The following is a 22,046-nucleotide window of genomic DNA, read 5'->3' as shown; positions in this document are numbered from 1 at the left end:
ACAACATAGTTACTCTGATTATGTAAAAGTTTATTATTTCATGCTTTGATATTCTTTTAAAGAACTTATTGGTAGAAAAACAAAGAGTTTCTTTTCAGAAGGCTAATCTGACTGAATCATCCTTTACACACTGTGAGTAGCCTCTTGGTTATACTCAGTTTTCTACAGTTTCATTTTCCTACAAATGAATTTGCAAAGTTCAGTGGATCTAATTTTGTCCACTTGTCAGATCATTTAGGTTTTTTTCTCTTTTTCTTATTTGATATTTTCTTGATTATTTTTTTTCTTTTTCATCTACCTCCATTTTGGTTTTATTCATTTGGCAGGTGATGCAATGTCTTTGAGCTGCTATTCTCAAAAACGTGCATTCATGTTAGTACATATATGTAAATTAAAAGTGAGCTATTTTTGATTGTGCATTCTAATTAACAATATAAAGGAGGGGAAAAAACAGCATTTGGCTAAATGGAAAAAGACCAGATCAGTGGAATAAAAAATCCCAAATTAATTGAAGTCAAAGGGAGTTTCCATTGATGTCAATAGGCTTTGAATAAGAACCTTATCTAAAGAATTCCAGCTTTATTCCAGGTGGCGAGACCACAGTACTCCAGTACCATAGGGAGGAGGAAACAGAGAATTTACAATATTTGTCATGCATTCAATGCAATCCCACTGAAGACAAGATTACACACAGTGTATGTCAGCACAGAATTTGTCTCAAAGTTCTTACCTTGCCCACATTCCATATCTTAAGTATTTTATATGATTCATTATGCTGTTTAATGTATGGATCCAGTTTTGCTTTCAAATTTGTACACAGAACAAGGACTACACTGTGAGATAATGATCTGCCCTAATAGTGGGCAGCACATTATTACATGTCCTTTAAGCATCCCAGGAAAAAAGATTGTGACTCAAATACAATTACCCTTCTTGTTTTCCTACTGCTCTGGGAAGAGACTAAACTGCCCCAGGTACAGACCCAGTACAAGGTATGCTGCCCAGTGTGCTGGGGAGATTGGAGCTGAGATTCTGCCTGTTCCCCACCCCGTCCTGTCCCCATACTCCATGAGGAAGTAAGCAGCAGCCCTATGGAACCTACCTTCATGTCTGTGCTGCTACCTGATGTTGTTAGCCAGCGGAGAGATGTAAGGGCTCCTTTAGGCTTCTATGCTGCACTAGCTGGGATAAAATTTGGTGCTAAATAACTTCAGTGAGAATTGCCTGGGTTAATTTAGTATAAATCTTGGGTCCTACAAAAAGAATGGGGTCAAAGTTAAAGGTTACAGTGAATATCTTAGCTTTTGCAATTCCTAACATTTTTAATTTTAAAAGTGTAATGTTATCATCAAATTTGTGTATTTAATTCTAACCTCACAAAAGTGTAATATACTTCCAGTTGAGCAGAGTTTAAAATATGGGGAAGATTAAGGAAGTGAAGGGCACAAAATAGCTTTTTTTGTATATCTACTTTTAATGAAAAATATACTGTATGAATAGAAATGGAAGTATAACAAAGGATTTTCAATTGATTTAGGAAAATACAGTGATAAGTAGAGCAAGGAAAAACAGCCATTTTAACTCTCACAGTTATTCATTTATCACTGAACTGCTTAGTACCTACCCTCAGTCATTTCTGTTCCAAAACAGCCTACAAAATAAAAACAAAATATATGGTACTTTTATTGAAATATGCTCCATTAGCAGCCATAAAGTCTTATTTATTCACCACTGTAGTGTCCATACATAACTTTTCCATTTCTTGCATGCCAAACAGTACAAATGAATTTTAAAAAGAAAAGAATTTATAGCCAAGTATATGGCGGTGGAAAGAAAACTTTCTTATCTATTTCTTCACAATTTAATAACTTGAAAATGATTGCTGGCAATGTAATTCTTTGATCAAAATGATCTGCTAGTGTTATTTTAATGAAAGTCCTTTTTTAAAAATGTGCAATCTTTTAGAATTTATAAAACAACCTAAAGTTGACATTATCAACATGCCAGATACCCGGAGCATAATCTTGAGCCGTAGCCAGATTAGATTTAGGACAATTTCCCAACATTTTAGGCATGAAAAAAATAAAAACTAAAAAGAAAACTAAACTAAAATAGAAGCACGAGTGTGTTCCAGTGTTCCATATATTAACGCTGCCCCTGCTGTATGTCTTAGTATGGTCCAACTCCCAACATAGAGACTATTTATATCAGTTTCTAGTGTGTCCCTATCTTCTTAAATTGGAAGAAATATCTTTAGAAAAGAAATCTGATCTACTAGAACATACAATGGGGCTAGATTAGCTTCAATTATGTTACTTGAAATAAAATATCCATTATATTAAGCTACCGGCTTGCAAGCATTAAATCAAATATAGACTTTTATATATTCTGTATTTCTAGTGAAGTGTTACAACAGAACCTTTTTTAAAAACCTCTTGGCCAGCACAAAACAAAGACTGGATTTGACTGCCTCTCATTGGTTAGTTGAGAGTTATGAAGAGCCCTGTCTCTTTTGGTATTGTATTCTAAGCTTTTCCAGTTGCTCTGCACACTGCATCTGAGCCAGTTTCAATGTCCGATTCTCCTCTGTCAGTTCTGCATATTCCTTAGTCAGCTGAGCAGCATCCATGCTCTCCTTTTCTGCCTGTTCCAGTCTGGCAATCAGCTCCTTTCTGAGGATTAAGAAAACAGGAAGATAAAAGTTGAAGTATGTAAGTGCCATTACCCAGGGTACGCTTTTGGACATCACCTGTGGTCTTGGTCCCTAGGAAAGACAACACTGTAGAGTTTTGTGTTGATTATTGAAAACTTAATGCTGTTACAGTACTAAATACATATCCCATGCCTAGAACTGATGATATAGTGGACATTTTAAGCAAAGCTAAATATCTCAATTCTTCTGATTTAACTCAAGGTTACTGGCAGATCCCTTTGGATGAGGATGCACAGAAAAAAATCTGCTTTCATCACCGATATAGGACTCTATGAGATCATAGTGTTACCATCTGATTTAATTAAATGCTGGAGCCACCTTCCAGAGGCTGGTAAACCAAGCGTTAAATGGTTTACAGAACTTTGCAGGAGCATGTGTGGATGACACTACAGTATTTAGTAACACTTGGGTTGATCACAAAGAACACTTGGGAACTGTGCTGTCAAAACTCAAAGAGGCAGGCCTGACTATAAAAGCCTCTGTAAAACTGAAGTAGCCACAGTTCCTTATTTGGGACACTGGGTAGGGGAAGGTCAAACATCCCTATGCTTTGAAAGTTGAAGCTATTGTAAATTGGCAGGTATTCCAAACCAAAAAATAAGCACAATTTTTCTAGGTCTGGTAAATTATTACAGGTGGTTTGTGTGTGGGTCCAGTGACGTTATCTCTGCCATCACAGATTTGTGTAAAAAGACCAAGCTAAACAAAGTCGGTTGGATGAAAGCATGCCAGGAAGGATTTGATAAAGAACATTTTGTCTGAAAAGTCTGTTCTAGCTAGCCCTGATTTTGACAAAATGTTTAAACTGTGTAAAGATGCATCAGATGTTGGTCTGGGTGCTGTGCTGATGCAAACAGGGGAGAATAACATGAAACACGCAATTGCTTTCTTAAGCAAAACATTTACATCAACTGAATAGAATGTCTGTCATAGAAAAGGAATGCTATGTTATAGTGTGGGCAGTTAAGCAACTACCCTGTTCAAAAGAACAGGCCCTCCCTCTTCAATAGAAAATTCAGCGTCTTAAAGATCATTAGTCATTGATTAGGCTAAACAAACCTAAAGGCTCAAATTCAAAGCTTCTACACTGGAGCTTCTTACTTCAGGAATTTGATATGGAAATTGTGCACATAAAGAGAAAAGACAACAAAGTAGCAGATGCCCTGTCCAGGAAAGAGGCCCTGACGAACCGCCTCTGGGTTAGCCACAGCTTTGTAAGAGGGAGGTGTACCCCAATGTTCACTCCTTTTACAAGGGTATGAAATTTTGTACAACAAGTATGCCTTTGAAGAGGCATCATTTGAAAACTCATAATTTGCTGATCATTATTGTCCTGGTAAAATATGTATGGAAACATTGTATGTAAAGTTATAAGATTCTACTGTATGACATTACTAAGGCCTTATCTAAACTACACAGTTTTGTCAACAAAAGTCTGGCTTCATTGACAAAACAGTGGAGGTGTACACACAATTCTCCTCCCGCCAATTTAATTCTCCTGCTACACTGACATAATAAAACCACCTTGATGAGTGGCACAGAGCTTTTTGAGACAAAGTTAGAGTAATACAGTGTCAGTGTAGACACTGTGCTTGTTTATGTCGCCCTAAGGGGACTCTAGGTGGTGTCCCACAATGCCCATCATGACTGCTTTGGTAAGCAGTTTCTACTCCGCTGCCCTGCAGCCAGGTACACAAGTGTGAAAGTAGAATGAATTATATTGTGAAAATAGAAAGGATTAAAGAAATGCTGTCTGTACCTTTAAGCAAAATTGTTGGAATGCTGCAATCCAGCTGTCAGGAATACAGACATTAACATAGAACAATTGCACCATTTAAGGGCAATTGGTGAAGTACTAGCCTTAGATCGATCAGAGTTAGTAAGGAAGTAGGATATGCATGCTGTGCCTCAGGTGAATTTTACTGTTTTGCTTTCTTAGTTCCTATGTCTAATTCCCGCTCTTTTATCTGTATAAATAAGATAGTTTGTGTTTTGCATGGTGCTCACATTATCTGGATGTTATTAGCAGAGCGCTGTGCTAATAAAACAGAGTAGTCTGACAAACTGTAAGTCCTGAGTCTAACTTTGACACAAGCATGCACCCGTCCACCTTTAAGGCCCTGCGAATTTTTGAAATTCCACTTCCTGTTTGCTTGGCGTGGACAGCTCATATCACATCTTCCCAGTCAACCATGCCGGCTTTCCGCAGCAAACATGCTCCCATCTGGAGTACACAGGAGTTGCTGAATTGGTTGAGTCTGTGGGGAGAGGAGGCTGTGCAGTTGCAGCTCCGATCCAGACACAGGAACTTTGACACCTACAAGCAGATTGCCTGTGGCATGGATGAGAAGGGGCACAAAAGGGGTATGCATCAGTGCCATGCTAAGATCAAGGAGCTGAGGCAGACATACCAGAAGGCAAGGGAGGTCGACCATCACTCCGGTGCAGTGCTAAAAACATGCTACTTCTACAAGGAGCTGCCCGCCAGCCTCGGTGGTAACCCCACCTTCACCACCAAGAGCCCCATGGATACTTTGAGGGGACTGGAGGCTGTGGCCAGTCGAGTCATTCCCAAGGACTAGGTGGTGGATGAAGAGGTCAAGTTGGAGGATGATATGGAACAAGCAACAGGCTTGTCCTGTGGCATGGTGAGGTGAGCCAAGACCTCTTTCTGACTCCAGAGGGATCTAGCCAGTCACAGCGGTCCAGCTCTAGTGTGCCTGAAGCAAGAGAGGGGAGTTCCGGTAAGTACTCATTTTGCTTTGGTAGTGCATGGTTATATGAGCTAGAGGTGACCTTTATTTTATTACATGGTGCACATGGGAGAAGGGACTGAAATTAACACTTGGTATTGTTTGCATCTGCTTCTCGTTCCCCTGTGCAGCTACAAGTGGGGGCGCTGAGGAAAAATTTGTTAATGCACACTAAGATCTCCCGGGAATTCTCCACAGTGATCTCTAGAAAACTTTCCTGCAGATATGCTACAATCCTTTGCCAAAGGTTCCTTGGCAGAACTGCTTTGTTTCTTCCCCCGTTGTAGGAAACTTTGCTGCACCAATTGGCAATTACTTCTGCAGACACCAAAGCAGCATACAGCAAGCAGCCTATGGAACCTGTTGGAAGCCACACGCATGCAGGAAATGCACCCCTGCATCTTTGGTTACCCTCAGTAGTGTGATTTCAGCTTCAGTTGGTCCTGCCTGTGGAAGACAGTGCTGTAGCAGAGTGGGGCTCTGCTCCAGCTCTGAAGGGGTTAAAAACATCCCGGAGAAGGGGCTGGGGCCAGAGAAAGCAGCCTTTTAGGCTGGGCTGATTGGGGGAAGTGGCAGCAGCTGGGGCCCCACCCCAAACTGAGCAATAGGTCCTTATAAAAGGCAGAGAAGCCAGGAGCACAGTCTCTCTCTGCCTGTGGAGGGAGAAGGGCCTGGCTGCATAGAACTGGATAAGGTACCTAGAGTAAAGCAGTGCTGGGGAAAGGCTGGGGAGCTCCTGCCTGGAAAGCCCCAGGTTGTGGCTTAGGATGAGGCCAAGAGGTACTGGGGTTGTAGGGTGCAACCCAGGGGTAGGCCAAGGCAGCAGGTCCAAACCCCTTTGCTGATGATGAGTGGCTGATACTGCAGTCTGCCCCAGGGTGTGGGGCTAGACAATGACTGGCAATAGCCAATACTGAGGCAAAGTGGGGATAGAGGGTGGGGGGTCCCAGGAGGGGGAAACCCCAAAGAGAAAGGGGTTACTGCCAGGGGGGCAGAACCCCATGTAAAAGGGCACTGGGGTACAGGGAGGGACACGGGGCCAGAGCAGAGGACAGGCGGATCACCGGCCTGCAGAGGGTGCTCTGAGCTGGAATTTGAGCTAATTCCTGAAATAATCAGTAGGAGGCACCGCAGGGGTGAGTGCTGCCCGTTTACAGGTGCCAACATTCAAAATAGTGTCCTTAAGCACTTGTACTGATCCCCTTCTGAAACCACCCAGACCCTTTCCACCATCCCCTCCCCACATCCCCCTGGCCAAAATCACCATGTTTAGTGCTCTGTTTAGTGTATGCCTGTCAAGGAAAATTAATAATGAAAGTTACATACACCTCTTTCTCAAAGCCAGTGAGTGCACACACAATACTGACTCTTTGTACTGTTTCTTTTGCTTCTGCAGATGTGTGCTTGAGGGCCAGCTCCTACACACCAGCGGAACACCTCCATCAGATAAGGAAGCAAACGAGGAGTGAGGACACGTTTCTTGAAGCTCTGCAATTGTCAGATCAGGCTGATAGTGACAGAATGTGGCAAGAGACAGTAAACAAAAAGCTAGAAATGGATAGCCAGGAGAGCAGACGGGCCAGGAGCAGATAATAAAGCTCACAGAGGACCAAACAGAGATGGTTGGGTCCCTGACTGCACTGTAGTGCTTGACTCCCTGCCTTCCATTCTCTTCCCAAACTCCCCCCGTATATTCCTTGCACTTTCTGGCCTGCCACAGTACCCCTAGCACACCACCCGCAGGGACATCTCCCATAACAAAAGTTGGACTTACACATAGCTGTGAGATCCTCACTTCAGAGAGTGCTGCTCACTATCATGTCCCTTGTAAGAAATGTTAATCTGGGCACTGCAGCTAAATAAAAATTTAGTTTTACAAAGTCAGTGTTTCTTTGTGACCTATGCAAGGTGGCTGCAACAGAAATTCATATACAGTGGTGACTGCCACATTTGCAGAGTACAGTTAACACTCAGGCAGGAATCATTACAGGGGTCATTCAATGTGGCAAGTAAACAATGCTTGGCTCAATTCATTACTGAACGACACATTGGTTGGGCTCATTGTCAAAATGCTGCTTCAAAGTCTCCCTGATTCGAATAGTCCCCCACTGAGCCTCTCTAATAGTCCTGGTGTCTGAGTCCTCAAAATCAGCCGCCAGGTGATCCATCTCAAGAACTCCACCCCTGGGCAAACTTTCCCCCCATGGTTTCACAAATGTTATGCATAGCATAGCAGACTGCTATGACCACGGGAATAGTTTCCTCGTTGAGGTCTAACCTGCCAAAAAGGCAGCGCTAGTGACCCTTTCATCTGCCAAACGGACATTCTTGGTTATTCTGCACTTGCTGAGTTAAATGTGGAAGCACTCCTAATGGCTGTGGTGTATGGTTTCATGAGCCATGAGAGTAAGGGGTAGGCTGGGTCTCCCAGGATCACTATAGGCATTTGCACATTCCCTATTGGAATCTTTTCATCTTGAAAGAAAGTCTATGCATGCAGCTTTCTATACAGGCTAGTGTTCCTGAAGATGCATGCATCATGCACCTTCCATGACCGCCCTGCACTCATGTCAGTGAAACAATCCTGGTGATCCACCAACACTTGCAATACCATAGAGAAATGGCCCTTTCTGTTGATGTACTCCATCACAAGATTGTCTAGGGCCAAAATAGGGATGTGTGCGCCATCTATCGCCCCACCGCAGTTAGGGAATCCCATTGCCGCAAAGCCACCCACTATTTCCTACACATTGCTCAGAATCACAGTCCTTCATAGCAGAAGGCGATTAATGGCCCTGCATGCTTCCCAGCTCCAAACTGATTGGCAACTGACTGGTAGCAGTCTGGAGTTGTCAGCTTCAACACAGTGATCAACACATGCTTTTCCACCGTTAGGGCAGCTCTCATTTTCGTGTTCTTGGAAGCTCCACACAGAGTTCAAGGAAGGTGGCTTTGCGCATATCAAAGTTATGCAGCCACTGCTCATTATCCCATATCTGCATCACAATCCAATCCCACTACTCGGTGCTTGTTTCCCAAGACCAGTAGTGAAAGTCCACTGGATGCAGCTGTTCGATGAATGCCAACATCCATTTTTAATTGTTTCTTTCCATGGTACACAGCAGGGCAGGCACCACGGAATCCTGTTCAGATTCACAGCTCATGAAATACTGCAGGATCAGCCTCTTTGTGTTCACAAAGCTCATCACAAGACAGGTGATCAGTGCAGGATCCATGCTTTCAAGCAGAAATGGCAGATGCAAAGTTTACAGGTGCAGTTGAAAAACGGCATGAAATACAGTCAGAAGTCCTTGGAATCATGGGACAGAGAAAACTGCATCATGGGGCAGTGATCCCACCCCTATGATGCACTGTGATCCATTCCCAGAACTCCTAGTGGGAGAAGTTGGCGATTTGCACAGTAGGATAGCTATCCACAGTGCACTGCTCTCTCTCTCAGTGCTAGAGCACCAACTGTGGACGTGCTCCGCCAACAGAAAGAGTGTTGTGTGAACGTGCACAAGCGATGTAATCACAGCAGTTTATGATCATCAGTGTAACTTAAATCGACTTAATTCTGTAGTGCAGACATGGCCTAAGACACGTTCCAAGTCCAACTAGGGGCTGGCTGGCATAGTCTGTTCCCTTAACATACCGACCAGTTCAACCCCTTGCTTCAGGAAGAGTTTCCTTTATAAGTTGCCTTGTCTTTTTCATCATCTTGCTTCCCACAGATTAAGTAACTTTTTAAGCATTTATAGCCCTGTGAGCAGTTAGCTCCCAGTCTGGGCAAAACAATGCTTGCAACTTGGGGAGGGGGAACAAGTCTGTGCTTGGTATCCTTATCTGGGGCCATTGTCTTCTTTCTCTTTGTTCTTCCCTCAGCATCCTTTTAAGGTACCTCAATTTATTCATACAGGAAAATCTTATAGCATAATATGGAAAACTTCCCCTTGCTAACCATATCACATTCTTATTGAAAAGCAGAATGTTATTGACTGATTCATTCCTCTTTTCTTATCCTATATTGGAACGACTATTTTTTTAAATGCCAAAGTTGAGTTGAAGAGAACATTTCTTACTAGGCTGCTATCAAAAGGAATTTTGCCAGCCTAAGGATCAAGTGCAAATGAGTAATAGCTAAACATTTTTATGGGTTATGCAATCTATTTAAGAGGAATCAGTTTGTATTAATTTAACTGTATTAATAATTTAGTGACATGAAACTTCCTTTCCATGATTTTCATCACTTGGGGCCAGCTAAGATCTTCCTCAGAATGTCTTTCCACTTATTCCATTGGGTGCAATGCTGGACTGAAGGCTTGACCTTTTCCAAGCAACCACTTCCTAACTTACAAATATTCCAGTTAAATTACTTCAGATTTATTCTTCATTACTTTTCTTATATGTATGCAGTTACACTAAACAGAGATAGAATAAAGAAAGCAATCAGTAATCAGAATCTCATTTCACTGCTTTTCAGTATCAGCAGGTAAAGGTTTTTAAATCCATGACAAATTTTAGGGAAGAAAATATTAGTGCTTATGAAAGTCAGACACCAATAATACTTAGCTGGCCTCAAACCAGGGGAAGTGCAGGCAAACACTATGCAAACTTGCACAAATCTGTAAATGAATATCAATCCTGACTTGCAAAACCTGGATCAAATCTCTGAGCAAGCACTTTTTCCAACTTGCCCTACAAACAGAACCAAGAGACTATAACCCCTTCCTGGGTTTGGCTTTATTAAATAAGAAGTAATAAAAAAAAAACAGATAATCAAGATCACCTCAAACCTTCTCTACAAACAGTTTGTGTCTAATGCTCCTTCCCTCACTGCTCAGCCCACACCTTAGATCCTCTTTCCTAGAAAGCCAATTGAAGCTCTCTTATATTCAAATAGTATAAAGAATCGCCTGCCTCTGAGTCAGCAGAACTTACTTATTCTTTTATTGTCAGTATCAACACCTGTTAACAGAGTGGGGTAATGTTTCAGGCAAACACTATCAGCCTGTTACAAAGGCCTAAGATTAGAATACCAGGGAACTGCTAAATGTTATGAATGGTGTGGTTTACAATGCTCACAAAAGGCTGAGACCACCTACTAATTTTTGCTTGTGACCTAATCCTGGATTTGAACTAAGCTTTCAGAGTTTGAAGAATACCACAATAAACTCTTGCACCATCTAGCCTTAGTTATGGATGCTTAATAAATAGCTCTAGCAATTTTTTAATCTGTGTTTTCTTTTAGCAAGAAACTAACATAACTGATAAAGCATTTTCTAACACCATTGCTAAGACACTTGAGGCTATGAGGGAATCTGTAGTGCCCTTTTTCGATGTCCACTTTGTTTTTTCCATGAAAAGCATGGTTTACGTGGTAAAAATGAAATGCATGTCTTTCAGTAGCAAAAAAACAAGTTAAAGAAACTGGCAGAGCCTTCATGAAATGATTTTCACCCCTGCAGTGTTACACAGTAAAGGATCTTTTTGTGGCAAGCAGAGGTGCCTTTTTATTTCATTCATTCTGAATAAATAATAAATACAAGCAAATTCTGCTAGCTCACTTCTAACAAATAAAAAAACAAGAGATATGGGGTGGAATGTACCTTGTAGGCATTGTCCCTTCATGGGAGTGGTGCACAGTCGCTCCCCTCCGTCTCCTGTGTGAGGACGAGGAAGGATTATGCCTCTGGTTGTGTGACTTTCAGGGGCATGTGCCACCCCCTTAGGAAGATGTAGCATGCATACCTGTCAGCTGGTGGCATGATCACAGTCCTGCCTCCTCATTCAACATTTTGGGGCTGCTCTGACCCATAGGTGTAGTTTGACTTCTGTATTTGGACGGGCAGCTCCAGTCAGGCCAATGGGGCCACACGTGAGAGGAAAAATTCTGCACCTCGTGAGGCTTACAGTTTGGGGGGGAAGATGGGAACATTGTCCATGTTCTCATCTCAGAGGGAACTAGGAGAGTGCAGGGATTGCAATGAGCTTCTGCTTGGGGAGGATATTCAAACAAGGACCAGTAACAATCTGGTTTTTAAGCTATAAAGGCAGAGTCTGTAGTCGTGCCACTTACAGCATGCTTCAGCTGTGTAGTCCTAGCACATCTGAGCACTGATCAGCATGGCAGGACAAGCTGAAGAGTCTTTTGGGATTAAATGAAGCCAGCGTACCACTCTGATTTGGCGGTGTTTTACAACCTTTTTGCAGAAGTGCAAATAATTACACAAGGTGCAAGTCAGTGGAAAATAAAGCCTAATGTGGGTAAACTGAGCAATTTGCAGAATAGGAAGTTGGTGGGTTTGGGATACACAGCATTTTTAGGAACATCAGCAGGTATCAATGAAGTCCTCTGCTTAATGCACAACAGCGGTCAAAGAAAGCAAACAAGATGTTAGGATGCATAAGGACTAGGATGAAAATTAATATAGAAATTATATTGCCATTCTATAACGCATCTGAAACACTGCAGTAATGATCACATTTTAAAAAGGAAACTGAAGTATGAGGTGGTTCAGAGATGAGTGACAGGAATGATTAGGAGCAGGAAAACTCTCTTATGAGGTCAAGTATAAGAAGGGTAGCCGTGTTAGTCTGGATCTGTAAAAGCAGCAAAGAGTCCTTAGGCACCTTATAGACTAACAGACGTATTGAAGCATGAGCTTTCATGGGTGAATACCCACTTCGTCGGATGCATGACGCATGCGTGCATCCGACAAAGTGGGTATTCACCCATGAAAGCTCATGCTCCAATACGTCTGTTAGTCTATAAGGTGCCACAGAACTCTTTGCTCTCTTATGAGGAAAGATTGAAAAGTTTGGGACTATCTTAAAGGGGATGAATAAGTGAGACCATGATAAAAGCATATAAAATAAAGAACAGCACACAGAAGGTAATTTAAGAGCTTCTATTCCCCACTCTTGTATTACAAGACTAAGAAAACATTCCATGAAATTGAAAGGTGACATGCAAAACTAACCAAAGGAAATAGATTAAAAAAAAACAAAAGCACACAACACAGTTAGTTTGTGTAACAGATTGTCATCACTGAACACATCAGACATTTAGAGTATTTCCACACTGCAATATAACATCTGCAGCTGACCTGTGTCACCTGACTCAGGCTCAGGCTGCAGGACTATAAAATTGCAGTGTAGATGTTCAGGTTGGGGCTGGAGCCATCAGGGAGCGGGTTCCTGAACTTGGAATCCAGCCCAAATGACTACACTGCAATTTCAGAGCCCTGCAGCCCAAGCCTGAGTCAGCTGACACAAGCCAGGTGCAGGTATTTTATTGCAGAGCAGGCAATGGCTAAGCCTCACATGGCTACTAAGAATATCTAGAACTTATAACAGCAATTAAAAAAAAAAATCAAGATCTGTGGGAGGGATATAAACCCGGATGCTCTGGCACATTCACCTTCCTCTAACTATGGGAAATTAGAAGGAAATTTTCCCTAAGGACAGATTATCCCATAAATACGTGCTTGCAGAGTTTCTTCCTCTGAAGCAGCTGGTACTGGCCATTATTGGAGCCAGAAAACTGGATTAATTGGACTACTAAACTAATCCAATATGGGAATTCCTATGTTCCCCGGGCAAACTGTTTTTACAAATAGTTGCTAAGTGTTGCTTCTCTGAACTCTCTTCATGTGCCAGTAATCATCTGTGTGATTTAGCAGTATCCAGCGATGAGAATGAACGCTAATAAAAGCATGGAAAGCCCTCATCTCCAGTTCACCTGGAGGCAGCCTTTTTTCTTTTTTTTGGTGGGGGACGGGAGTGGGGTGGTAGAAAAAGAGTGAACTAACCTGTAAGTCAGGGCATAAGCATACTGTCAACTAGGGGTCTACTACAATACACACAGAGGAAGGGAAGTGAAAAGGTATCTGTGGCACAGAACAGGGACAATCCTAGGCCACATTTACTTCAGACGTGTTAGAATTGTTTGGGGGAGGCAAAAGATAAAACTGGCCAGAGCTAATAATACAAAATATAGCTAGCAACAAGATAACTCTAATACTTAACTGCATAATCCAGGGTCATTAGCTAGTCAGTAATAAGTGCCCAAAATAACCAGCCATCCTATCCCTTTCACCCAAAATTAGAGATCTAACACATCCGTCATGGAAATATAAGAAGTTACAGGAACATAAATTAAGTTATATTCACTGATCTAAGTGTGGTGTATCCTTGCCTCCACACCCCTTTCTTCCTTTTCTATCTCTTCCTCCATTTCAGGTTGAGTTTATCCCTTGCCCTACATATCAGAACAAATTCTCTGCTGGTGTAAATGGGCAGAATTCAGATTAAGTCAGAGCTATGCTCATTTACAGCATGTTCTCCCACCAGTCTTGCCCTTTGTTCTACCCTATAATTCTCATTTTTTGATCCCCTCTTCCTCATGAGGTAAATGTGTTCATTGCTCCCACATCTACTATGGTTTGTACTCTTACTAGCTGCCTCTCCCACAAAGAAAATGGGGCAAAAAGGCTCCTGCTGTGGGGTGCAGCAATCAATTCACCACCTCCCTTTATAGTTTTGTGCTCCTGCCTCCCCCTGCATTCTGTAGTGAAAAGCATATTGCGAAGGAAGAGGTCTGAGGCCAGGAGGAGAAAGCAGCCAGGAGTGGGCCCCTAAGCAACAGGAGGCCAAAAGAGACACGGGCTGGTGCTAACTTCTTAGCACTGGCTGGTGGGCTAGCATGCAGGATAAAAGCGAAAAACAAAGATTGTTAACTGTCCTGCATTTGCTCTAGGTCCTTGGAAAGAAGAGAAGGCAAGACAGACAAATTACACATTATTTATCTACCATATTTCTAAGGCATCTGTCACTTTGGTATGTAAACAAAGTTATAAAGAAATCATTTTATAAAATAACACTTTTCAGCTGTAGTTATTCAAACGAGCTTGTGGCACTGACATCTATTTATGCTTATGATATCATTATGATCTGATTAAGCTCCTCCTTGATAAATTCTGATCTGTGCAATAGCATTAATTTGCCATATGATAGCAGACTATCATCTTGTTCAATATTTTGAACATAGAGTTTTGTATCATCAGGCTTCTTGGCAGTATGTGTTGCCAGGTAGTGTTTGACCTTTGCATTCCATAGATAAACTAATCTGTGGAGAGGAAGTTAAGAATGCTGGCAGGGTAGCCATCTAACAAAAGATCTCTTTGTTTCAGTAAAGATGTGAACTGAGTGGAAGATTACACAAGTTACTATTTGTTCAAAATAAAAGGGAGAAATCATGTGTGTATTTATCAGTTTATTGTATTCAATATTTACAAGCAAGGATTATATTTACCTGGCATATTACACTATTATGAATCCATATTTCCATAAATGTAGATTAAAATGTGATAATATTATGTGGTAAAGTTGGGACATCTGCAGTAGTCCCTAAACTAGTGAAGTTTCAGAAAACTCAGAAAAGACTCCATTTTTGATCTTTTGTCATTCAGACAGATTTTTTACTCCAGCCCACTTCTTTTTAGAAGAGACAAAACATCCCTTTCTTCTAATTTATAAAATATTTAATATCCCATTTCATCCCAGCCAGTGTGATCCACTCTAGTCTATTAAATTTCAGCAAATACCCCACTTATATCTTGTTCCCTGTAACTTTCAAACTGTTTCTGTCTAGAACAGTATTGTACTATCAAAAAAATTAGTCAACAGGCCAAAAATCTTTTTCTCCTTCTTTTTTTTTTTTTAGATTAAATGAATTGAGAGCTAGTAAAAGGTGCTGGACTGACATCCTTATCTGTCTAGGCATTTCTAATGCACTCACCACCATGGTATCTAGGTATCATGTATATTATTAGGAGGCATATAACAATAGTCCAGAAAGAAATTACATAGCCACTCTTGCTTGGATATATTTTTGTATATGTATTTGGAATTTTCCAGAATTAAACATTTCTTATGTGCCTATTGTCATAGGATCTGTATATACATAACTGTGTTCCCAAAAGACAAATTTCATTCTATCATATGCAATAAACTATTTTTAAAATATTTTTATTAAAGAAAAACCTCAAAGTCTCAAGTGTGTTTTGCTTGAAAATGTGTGTAGTTCATTCAGGTATGTATCACTTGTAATAAAACATTTATAATCAGCATTCTGAAAAAAAAAAATAAGGCCATCTTTTTAAGCCTGGGTACCTAAAGTTAGGCACTTAAATTCATAATTTGATATATAAGTATCAGACTTGGATTATCAGAGGTGCCAAGCATCAATGGCTTCCACTGAAATAATTTGGGTGCTAAATATGGATTATAAATATGTAACTGACTTTAGACAACCAAGTTTAGACAAGTTTGAAAATTTTGGACTAATATCTGTGGTGGAACAGATAAATAGTCTCAATTTCTTCCCATATAAAGTTACAAAAATACATTGTTAGCACTTACATATTATATTATTAATTTTAATTTTGAATTATTTTCCTTGTTTTAGATCTATTCACAATAAATCGGTTCCACTCAACTTCTGGATCAAACCTTCAGAACTGGTGGCCCAAATCCCAATAAATGCATATATCGAAATTTACACACACAACCATACATTTGGACACACAGACATTTATTTTACACATGCATACTTGTATTTGCTCATCCAGTCTGTGTTCTGTGCACATCAAAAATTCCTGCTGAATGACCCGCCTTGGGAGCGCGTTACCAGTGACCCAGGGCTGCGGCGGAAGGAGGGTGCAGGTTGGGGGAGGCGAGAGCCCAGGGCTGGGGCGGCAGAAGGTGTGTGTGGAGGGCACTGGTGGGGGAGAAAGGGGGAAGCCCAGCACTGGGGCGACAGGGGGTGTGGGTGGGGGGAGGAAAGCCCAGGGCTGAGGCGGCAGCGGGGTGCGGCGGGGAGCCCAGGGCTGGGATGGGGGGCAGCCAAAAATTTTTTTGCTTGGGGCGGCAAAAAACCTAGAGCCAGCCCTGACTTCAGTGGGATTCTGCAAGAAGGGCAGGTGTTCACTCATCTGGACCCATTTGCAGGTCTGGGGCTTAAAATCTTAACATTCTTTATAGTTGGGTCTCTGATCATACCTCTCCTTCTTACATGACCTCAAAAGGAATCTCCTGAGTTGGGGTAACTGAGGCAGAAAATTATGCTTTTGTTGCACTGAGGAAAATCCAAAGTCCCATAGCATCAGAATTAATGGTTTGTTAAAGAAGGATGCATCTCCTGAATTAGCTTTTTACCCTCTCTCACTCCACCCCAATCCAAGGCTTGGTGAAACACAGCTACAACAAAAAGGCCTTTTTCTGTGGGATGGCTGGCCTTTTGTTAAAATAAAATCCAAATACTATACAACAGAAGTGGAAAGTACAGTAGATTAAGGATCTGCTTAGAGTATTCTTTTCAGCTGAATTATTCTCACTCTTTCGTTCTTTAACAAAATGCTGAATCATTCTGGTTGTCAACGTCTGGCATTTGATTTAACATTAATGACACCTTGGAAGAATCCAATTAGCATCAAAAATTTTTGTTTAATCTGTTTATATAATTGTGGTGATCAACAACTGAGCACCATGCCATAAAGTCAATGCAAACCATTACTATGAAAAGGATGAGACTGTCAGAATAAGCTATCAACTGGATCAGAAAGGTCTGGCAAGAGAATAAACTTAACGTAACTCAGGCAAACCACCCTACCAGGCAAAAGGAATACAGAAAAAGAGGAGGAATAGTCTGGAAACGCAACACAAAACAACTGGACAGAGAGGGACTGAAAAAATGGTCAAAGGTAGATATGCCATAATAAATGGGTCTTCCAGAAGGCTTGTCTACATGCAAGGTTGCAATAGTTTAAGGTGTGATTTTAAACTACAAATCAGAGGGTCCACACCATCTTTGCCAGGTTTAACTAAAGTTCATAAAAAACAAATTTAAGCTATACAGAACTAAATCATTCTTAAAACTGAAATAAGGTTGTCTATGCAGGGGATTGCACTAGTTTAGACTGGTGCAAGTCTGTGCGAATAAGGCCATACAGTGTCCTAAAAGCAGCCAATAAAGGGATTCTGGTGGATGTCCTTCAGTGGTCAGTTGCATAATTGAGAGCCCTGAATAGTTAAAGTTCTGCTCTCGTCCTGGTCATGGCCGAACCTTAGGACAGAGAGACGGTCTGCTCTGTCCAATTGCAGTTATCCCAGGCAGGGGAATAGGGTCACAAAGACCTTCTGTCTTAGATTATGAAGGGTTTCTATAGATGAAGATCTTGAAAGTTAGCTTCCTTATTCAAACTTTTACTCTTTTAGTCTCTTTACTCACACAAAAATACCATTTTTCTTTAATACCTACTTCTGGCAGCATTTTCCACTTTCCCTTCACTAACCTGGAAAACATATTCCATGTGAATGGTTCTGCAGTAATTTTAAAAATAATTATGAAAGTTTTTCTTCATGCAAATTACTGTTCTTTTCCTTTGAACGTATAAGTAAATACTGGGGTTTCTTTGGAGAAAAGTTACTTACTTTCTTTCTTCCAGCAGTGCAATTTCCTTTTTGACTTCATGATATTCTTCTGCTATTTGGCAGTGCTGTTTGAACACCTCCATAGATTCTGTAGAGTCATGGCAAGGAGGCAGAGGCTTCACAAACAGAAAGAAAAAATAATCTAATGCTTTTGCATGTGACAAACATTAGAAATGAAATCTTGCCTATTTAAAAACCAAGATATGATGTGGGTCCAATCCTGTAGTCCTTTTTTAGGGAAAACATCTGTTTACTGCAAGGACTGCAGGACCAGACCAAATGTTATTACAGTTATTTCCCATCGGTCACATGTAAACATAAACCTTTTAACCCTTCAAATATTTTCATAATTTTCCTTGCTACCTTTGCAAGCCAGCAGTGAAATTTGGATTAGAAGGATATTCTCCTTATACAACATCTTCATCAGGTACAGTGAAGTAATAATGCTAAATCTGGAGCACCAGTTATATCCACACCACAATATAAAACATGGTATTTATAATTTCACTGCAGAATCAAGCAGAAAATTAATCTGAGTTGATGGTGGGAAGAGCTCTAATTCAAACATAAACATCTATAAGATTAGAAAAGGGTACACCGAGGAACCATTGGCTAAATAGTTTTGTTTTCATATACATGCTTTCCCCCCCTCAACATGCCACTTTATGGGACATGGTCTTATAGTTAAAGAACACCACTGTCAGCCAGAAGATCTGGGGCCGAGTTTTGCAATTTAATTTCAGGGAGCCAGAATTTCAACCTTAGTCTCTATCCCAGCTCTGCCACAGCCTTTGATGTGACCTTGGGCAAGTTTCTCTCTCTGTGTCTCAGTTTTTACAACTGCAAAAGGAAACAGACAATACTTACCTAGGGGCTGAGGTGAGGCTTAATTCACTAATATTTGTGAAGTGTTTTGAGTTCCAGTGATGGAATGTGCTGTAGAAGTGAAAAACTATGAGGACAATGAAAACACTTCTTTAAGAGTATTCAGATAATAGGGACCCAGTTGTCCACCATTGAAATTAATGGGAGTTTTATCACTGACTTCACTCTATGCAGTCCCTACATTAGTACAGCAAGTTGTTTTTAAAAGAAGAATGTAAACTTTGGAAATCCACTATTGTAAATACAGCAAATAAAAATACCCCACCCTGGGACTCCTCTCAAGAATTAAAACTAATGTGCTGAAAGTAAATTTGGGGGAAGTGGAGGTTGATGGGTATTGCTTCTTCTAAAAAAATGTAGCTTAATTCAGACATCAGAGACGAGCTTCACACTTTGTCCATGATACTGGTAGGAAATTTAATATTTTTAAATTGGTAGCCATGAATCAATCAACTGCACATGAACGCCACATAGCATGATTATGCCACCTGTTTAAATCAAAAGGAAACAGTTAAAAATAATTCTTCTACTGTCCTGCTAAGGAGCATCCAACTGCCCTCTGGAATAAAAATGAATCTATTTCTATCCCTCATAGCTCTATTTGGACTCTTCTATTTAGGGAGGAATATGCTTTCAGTATCTGTGGCAGGAATGGCGGCGCACTGGTACTTCGGTTATTCTTTTTCCTGACTCTGAAATCTTTTGCTGTAGCTAAAGTTACAAAGCAAAGTTTTGATTAAATCTACTTACAGAGAAAGAACAAATGGGTTTTTACTTAATAATGAGTCTCTTTCAGAGGTGCCTTACTGAAGAAAAATGGTTGATGTGAATTAATTGTAAGTAGTATGCAGTTTTTAAGAAATGTGGATGTACAAACATTCATTTTCAATACAACATGAGTTCTGAGAGTTTAAATTAAGAAACAGCTTTGAGTTCAGGTGAGGTCAGAGCCCCAGAGAGATAGTTTCTCAGGACATCCAAGGGAATAAGGACAGACACAGGGATGGATTTTAAATGGCAGGCCACAACTTATATGAAAATCTAACATTGGAGAGAGGCACTATCTGCCCTATCTCTTACCAGGCATTTCAGGAGCGTCCATCGTGGTGTTTAAAGGGCATCTATCATAGAGCTCATAACTCAGGGTAGACTCTCCACTGCATACCCCAAGGATTCACTTTGCTCTGCTGAATCCCCTACATTTCACAGTATGAAGGGGACACTACGTACCAAAGAGGTACCCCGGTTTGCAACAACTTCAGGTATTCCTTAGTCCATAGACCTGGGGTCCACCAGTGAAATCCCATATCTCTTATCTGGACACAACTGCCGCAAATTGGGATGAACTAACACTCTTAGAACTCCTCACATTAAATTCCTAAATCTTATACCTATTTAACCCAACCCATGTCTCCATCATGCTAGAAGGAAGGTTAAACACCCACTAGGCCACAGCTAATTTGGCCCCAATGGGAAAAATTCCTTCCTGACCCCTTACACAGGTGATCAGCTAGACCCTCAGCAACTTAAAAAAAAAACACAATTCCTATATTATATAAATATAGGGAGACAGCTTGGGTTCAACTAAAACTTGGATCAGAGGCATGATAAATCCCAGGCCAGGATTTAAATAAATGATTCCAGGAAGCAAGAGCCAGTAAGCTCACAACTCTCTAGCTGGCCACCAGGCAATGGAGCATCCAGGGGAGGAAGGGCCTACCCCTGTATATACACCCCATTTTCTCCTAAAGCCATCTGGCACCTACTGGATCAGGTTTCCTATTTGTTATATTGGTTGGTGGCAGTGATGTTTCCTGGGAAAGGGGTTTTAATTATATTTCACTGTGGGTGAGCTACAGCACCATCTGTATATCCACCCAAATAATCAGTGTAAATTTAACAAGACAAAAATACAGAAGTTGCAGTGTTCTATTCTAGGAATGCCAGGGTGATCCAAAGCACAATCTCTGCTATCCACCAGAGTAACCAGCACACAAGTTTATCACAACAAAATCTTTTTAAAGTACTCAGTGAGAAAGCCCCTAAACTATGGTCCTTAAAGGAAAAAGTTTAGCTTCTTCAAATCTACCCAGTTTACACCAGTTCCAAAATTAAAGGAGCATTCAGTTTCCACATTATAGCTTCCCACTCAAAAGATATATTTAGAGAACTAAAAATTATCTAGTCATTCTGAGACTTTGTAGCTATTTCTCACTCAGAACCAGTTGCTGACTCTCAAACCTGCTTCCCTCATTGTTTCCTCTTCAGAGTGTTGCTTTTGTCTTAAAATGACAAGTTAACTCCATGAAACATATTAACAGCTAAACCCCAGCAAAAATCCTAAACAATTCATCAGACAACTTATTGTTTACACATCTCAATCACAAGAGGTCCCTTCCAACTCAAACATCTAGGAGCTTTTCACTATAGAAATTTAAAAAAAACAATAATTGTATAAACCATTTCCCCCCATGTAAAAAAGCTTTCCTATTGCTTTGTAGCATTTCAAAAACCATGATCAGTCAATGATAAAACAGAATACAAAAATAACACTTTTTTTCAGTCCTCAGAACCAAGAGGCAAGCTCTGGATCCTGTGACTTTGGGCCCATTCCCTTTCCTTCCGTGGAATCTCTTGTTCAAGGTGTGAACGCTCATGTTTTGATGTTCACAGAAAGCCTAATAAGATTTAGGGCAAGCCCAGCTCTGAGTACACCACAGAATCATAGAGCTGGAAGGGACTTCAAGGGGTCATCTAGTCCAGTCCTCTGCACTCGTGGCAAGACTAAGTATTATCTAGATCACTCTTGACAAGTATTTGTCTAACCTGCTCTTAAAAATCTCCAGTGATGGAGATTCCACAACCTCTCTAGGCAATTTATTCCAGTGCTTAACCACCCTGACAGAAAGTTTTTCCTAACATCCAACCTAAACCACCCTTGCTGCAATTTAAGCTTCTTGTCTAGCCTCAGAGGTTAAGAAAAACAATTTTTCTTCTTCTTCCTTGTAACAACCTTTTACACACTTGAAAACTTATATTCCCTCTCAGGCCTGGTCTACACTACGCGTTTAAATCGATTTAAAGAGCGTTAAATCGATTTAACGCTGTACCCGTCCACACTACAACGCCCTTTATATCGATATAAAGGGCTCTTTAAATCGATTTCTGTACTCCACCCCGACGAGAGGAGTAGCGCTAAA

The 22,046-nt window shown here is 40.9% G+C and overlaps 1 protein-coding gene across 2 annotated transcripts in view; it reads right to left on the bottom strand.

The window, feature by feature from the left end:
• Positions 1–1,619: 1,619 nt before the first annotated feature.
• Positions 1,620–22,046, bottom strand: part of MAP3K7CL (MAP3K7 C-terminal like) — an 87,779-nt gene continuing 67,352 nt past the window's right edge. For both annotated transcript variants that reach the window (XM_032779712.2, XM_075062031.1), the window contains exons 4-5: positions 17,962–18,077; positions 1,620–2,672 (exon numbers count right to left, since the gene is read on the bottom strand). In XM_032779712.2, coding sequence (XP_032635603.1) covers positions 2,492–2,672; positions 17,962–18,077 — 297 coding nt within the window. In that variant the 3' untranslated portion in view covers positions 1,620–2,491. The remainder of the gene's footprint in view (positions 2,673–17,961; positions 18,078–22,046) is intronic.

This window comes from Chelonoidis abingdonii, chromosome 1 (assembly GCF_003597395.2).
Source record: "Chelonoidis abingdonii isolate Lonesome George chromosome 1, CheloAbing_2.0, whole genome shotgun sequence".
NCBI classification, from domain to species: Eukaryota; Metazoa; Chordata; order Testudines; family Testudinidae; genus Chelonoidis; species Chelonoidis abingdonii.
This window is presented reverse-complemented; position numbering and strand designations above follow the sequence as displayed.